The sequence below is a fragment of the Palaemon carinicauda genome, chromosome 20 (genome assembly GCF_036898095.1).
Source record: "Palaemon carinicauda isolate YSFRI2023 chromosome 20, ASM3689809v2, whole genome shotgun sequence".
NCBI lineage: Eukaryota > Metazoa > Arthropoda > Malacostraca > Decapoda > Palaemonidae > Palaemon > Palaemon carinicauda.
Window position 1 is genome coordinate 16,188,177 of NC_090744.1, and position 5,000 is coordinate 16,193,176.

At 42.7% G+C, this 5,000-nt stretch overlaps 1 protein-coding gene across 1 annotated transcript in view; it reads right to left on the reverse strand.

The window, feature by feature from the left end:
- Positions 1-4,003: 4,003 nt before the first annotated feature.
- LOC137659669 (uncharacterized) overlaps positions 4,004-5,000 on the reverse strand; it is a 1,471-nt gene continuing 474 nt past the window's right edge. Inside the window, exons 2-4 of the mRNA XM_068394495.1 lie at positions 4,846-5,000; positions 4,334-4,548; positions 4,004-4,188 (exon numbers count right to left, since the gene is read on the reverse strand). The exon at positions 4,846-5,000 is cut by the window's right edge and continues 97 nt beyond it. Of these exons, the coding sequence (XP_068250596.1) occupies positions 4,004-4,188; positions 4,334-4,548; positions 4,846-5,000 (555 nt within the window). The remainder of the gene's footprint in view (positions 4,189-4,333; positions 4,549-4,845) is intronic.

Sequence of the window (5,000 nt, forward strand, 5' to 3'; positions counted from 1 at the left end):
ACCTCTCTCTCTCTCTCTCTCTCTCTCTCTCTCTCTCTCTCTCTCTCTCTCTCTCTCTCTCTCTCTATCCTTGAGACTGTTTTCGTACGAGGACTTTGGAAGACAGAAATTCTCACTCTCTCTCTTTCTCTCTCTCTCTATCCTACGTGTCCTTTATGTTGCCTGCATGTCGTTCTGAGTTTTGTGTGTGTTAGTGTAAGTGTGTTCTTACACAGTATACGTGCTTGACGTTGAACGATGTTCATTAAATATTACATCAGTACACCCCTCTCCCCTTCAGTTAGCCTACCGCAGGAAACAATCTATTACAGTTTTATAAATAATCCATTAACACGAACGAGACATACACACACATACTCGGGCATTCCAATACTTTACAGGGGGAGGGGTGAAGGGGGGGGGGGGGGTGAGAGACAAGAGGGGAGGGGGGGGGGGGAGGCAAAGGGAAGAGGCTTAGAGGCCCGGTGAACTCCATTTCTCTGGCATTAATAATACTTAGGCCGTTTCACTGACGAGTCTCATCACGTATACACCGGCGGTGTGGCTGTAGACGAGGAGAACACAACAGACAGTTTCTCCTTTTCATTAGTTTAATATTTGAGGCAGATATCGAATGTTCTCCTTTTTCATTATTACCATTTTCTAACTAGTGTACGCGACCCGTCATTTTTGCTAGATATTTACTTAGATATACACACAGATTCAAGCCTTTCAACCTCCTTCCCCTTTCCTAATTACCATCCTGCAATTTATGTAATTTGTGGGAGATTGTCGTTTGAGTGGTTACCGCTCAGCGTGACAATATATATATATATATATATATATATATATATAGATAGATAGATATATATATATATATATATATATATAGATATATATATATATATATATATATATATATATATATAGATATATATATATATATATATATATATATATATATATATATCTATCTATCTATATATATATATATATCGGTGCCGTTATAGTATGTGGCCTACCTTTCGAGTGTGGCCTACGGAATTTTGTCTCTGATATAGTATGTGGCCTACATACTGTTATTACGAATATTGATCATGTAAGTACACATGGATTTCAGTATTTAACTATGTAGTTAATGTTAATGTTGTGTAAGGGGGGGGGGGGTCCGGGGGGGCGCAGCCCCCCCAGTTAAGGACACGGCTTTTAGCATAGGTTGGGTGGGTTTTTTAAGTTAGCTTCTCCCGTCGTACTCGTAGGTAAGGACACGGCTTTTAGCATAGGTTAGGTGGGTTTTTTTAAGTTAGCTTCTTCCTAAAGTAGGACACATTCAAACCGGCTTAGGTAGGACACATTCAAACCGGGTAGGCCACATACTATAACAGATCCAAAAAGGTAGGCCACATACTATAACGGCACCTATATATCCTTTCACGCTGAGCGGCAACCACTCAAACGACAACCTTTATATATATATATATATATATATATATATATATATATATATATATATATATATATATATATATATATATTGTAATGAAACGGCTATTCTGGTCTACCTAAAGTACACTACACCAAGTATGATAACACTGAAAATGTACAGCCTGTATAAATATCTCTTAAAAAAATATCATTATGTATTAGTGCACCCCCGGTTATATCTGATGTTGATTTTGAAACTCAAAAGGGTACTAAGGTGGCTACTCCAATCACCCAATAGTTAAAGAAACGGGTAAAAACCAAGGACTTTGAGTTCCAGGAAGGTTCCATTAGCCTTTAATCCAGACCCGTGAGAAAATCATTGGAGGACAAGCCAATGTACAATGTCTACGAAATGCGTCACAGTATTTTCTCACACTTAGAAGGATGGAGTCTTTCATATACCTGTGTTTCTTATTAATAATCAATAAGATACCTTACATCTTTATGAACATGTATGTTTGTATGCACTCAGCTGCATATATAATGAGATACAGATATTTGTTCAATGGGAGAAAACAGCGTAATACGGCCTATCAATTGACGCTCTGATAAATATGACCATGAATACCTAAACATTACTTGAGGAAGAGGGAAGAAATTCTATCATAAACCTCAAGCGAATACTGAAACACTTGAATATATAAAAACAATTTAATCATAACTCCCCAATTTTACAATGGACCCACTCAAATTACCATCTAAGCAAAGAAATTAAAATAAAGCAACCTAGGAAAGATAATGAATATCGAAATAAAATTAATTTATTATACCTGCTCCAAACAGGGATGATTCATAAGTTCACTTTGAGAATCAGGCTTTCAGAGGAGAAGACTGGTACACAAAGAACGCATCTTTGGGACTTCATTTATACAGATTGCCTTTTGAACAATTTCATTCAGATACTATTTTTACGCTTCTAGAGGGATTTACCTAGAATATACCTACCATATCCCCCCCCCCCTCTCTCTCTCTCTCTCTCTCTCTCTCTCTCTCTCTCTCTCTCTCTCTCTCTCTCTCTTTTCCCAACCCTTTCATTCTGCTTTACCTGCAAATTCACTTACATCCAATCACCATCATTCAATTCAACCTATGGCTGTTCCTCCTGTCTTATCTGGTGTTTTGCAATTTTACCTTAGAATAAAGACAAGAAAGAATTGAAAAAAATGTGCAAAACTGATGCAAAACTATCATAAAGTTCCATACGTCCTCCCTCCCTACCTACCTACCTCGCAACTCCCAAAAAATCAACCCTATTAAAAATCAATACTCGCTTCATTCAGCTTTCCCTCTTTCTCATTAACTCACCGGTCCCCATCTTTCATCCCAAAACTCATCATCCTTCGAAAACCTTTTCTAGATATTCTAGAAAAAAAGAATGGGAAAAATGTATGGAGATAGAGGGGGAGGGGGAGGGGGAGGGGGAGGGATGTGGGAGATGATATAGGGGGGGAGAGTGTATTCTCCTGGGGTTTCAATTTCCTTTATAAAATCTGTAAAGTCTCCTTCCTTTCTATTCCTAAATCCCACCACCATTGAAACTAAGGCACCCCTCCCCAAGGCCCCTTAAACCCCTACCCCAGGCTCTTGCACTCCCCATCCGACCCCTCCCCTGCTTCGGAATATCGCCCCTCTGCCTTTTTTCCTATCAGGATCCCTTGCAGAGTCTCCAATCTCTTTCCAGCCAACACCCTCCCTCTCCTCAGTCCCCCCCCCACCCTTCCTCAGTCCCCCCCACCCTTCCTCAGTCCCCCCCTCCCTTCCTCAGTCCCTTCCCCTTCCCCAGGACCCGCCAGAAGGACCCCCCTCCCTGAGCTGGCAAGGTGAGGCTTCAAGAGCACCTGTACCCCCCACCAATCCTCTGCGATTGGAGAATCTTAATCACGTTCAACAATATCACTCCAGTGTCCTATAGTCTCATTTCACTCCCACCGGGGAAACGGTCAATTCAACCATTTGGAGCTAAAGGATGATGGGGGAGACAGGGGTGGGGTATATTTACTTGTTGGGCAAGGAGACAGGGGATGGGGTATATTTACTTGCTGGGGAAGAAGATATGGGGTGAGGTATATTTACCTGTTGGGCAAGGAGACAGGGGGTGGGGTATATATACTTGGGAAAGGAGACATAGGTGGGGTATATTTACATATTGGGGAAGAAGACAGGCGGTGGGGTATATTTACATGTTGGGGAAGGAGATAGGGTGTGGGGTATATTTACTTGTTGGGGAAGGAGACATGGAGTGGGGTATATTTACTTGTTGGGGAAGGAGACAAGGGTGGGGTATATTTACTTGTTGGGGAAGGAGACAGGGGGTGGGGTATATATACTTGGGGAAGGAGACATGGGTGGGGTATATTTACATATTGGGGAAGAAGACAGGCGGTGGGGTATATTTACATGTTGGGGAAGGAGATAGGGTGTGGGGTATATTTACTTGTTGGGGAAGGAGACATGGAGTGGGGTATATTTACTTGTTGGGAAGGAGACAAGGGTGGGGTGTATTTACTTGTTGGGGAAGAAGACAGGCGGTGGGGTATATTTACATGTTGGGGAAGGAGATAGGGTGTGGGGTATATTTACTTGTTGGGGAAGGAGACATGGGTGGGGTATATTTACTTGTTGGGGAAGGAGACAAGGATGGGGTATATTTACTTGTTGGGCAAGGAGACAAGGGTGGGGTATATTTACTTGTTGGGGAAGGAGACAGGGGGTGGGGTATATATACTTGGGGAAGGAGACATGGGTGGGGTATATTTACATGTTGGGGAAGAAGACAGGCGGTGGGGTATATTTACATGTTGGGGAAGGAGAAAGGGTGTGGGGTATATTTACTTGTTGGGGAAGGAGACATGGAGTGGGGTATATTTACTTGTTGTTGGGCAAGGAGACAAGGGTGAGGTATATTTACTTGTTGGGCAAGGAGACAAGGGTGGGGTATATTTACTTGTTGGGGAAGGAGACAAGGGTGGGGTATATTGACTTGTTGGGCAAGGAGACAGGGGTGGGGTATATTTACTTGTTGGGGAAGGAGACATGGGTAGAGTATATTTACTTGTTGGGGAAGGAGACATGGGTGGGGTATATCTACTTGTTGGGCAAAGAGACAGGGGGCGGGGTATATTTACTTGTTGGGGAGGGAGACAGGGGGTGGGGTATATTTACTTGTTGGGCAAGGAGAAAGGGGTGGGGTATATTTACTTGTTGGGGAAGGAGAAAGGGTGTGGGTTATATTTACTTGTTAAGGAGGGAGACAGGGGGTGGGGTATATTTACTTGTTGGGGAAGGAGACATGGGTGGGGTATATCTACTTGTTGGGCAAAGAGACAGGGGGTGGGGTATATTTACTTGTTAGGGAAGGACACATGGGTGGGGTATATTTACTTGTTGGGGAAGGAGACAGGGGGTGGGGTATATTTACTTGTTGGGGAAGGAGACATGGGTGGGGTATACTTACTTGTTGGGGAAGGAGACATGGGTGGGGTATATCTACTTGTTGGGAAGGAGAAAGGGTGTGGGGTATAATTACTTGTTGGGGA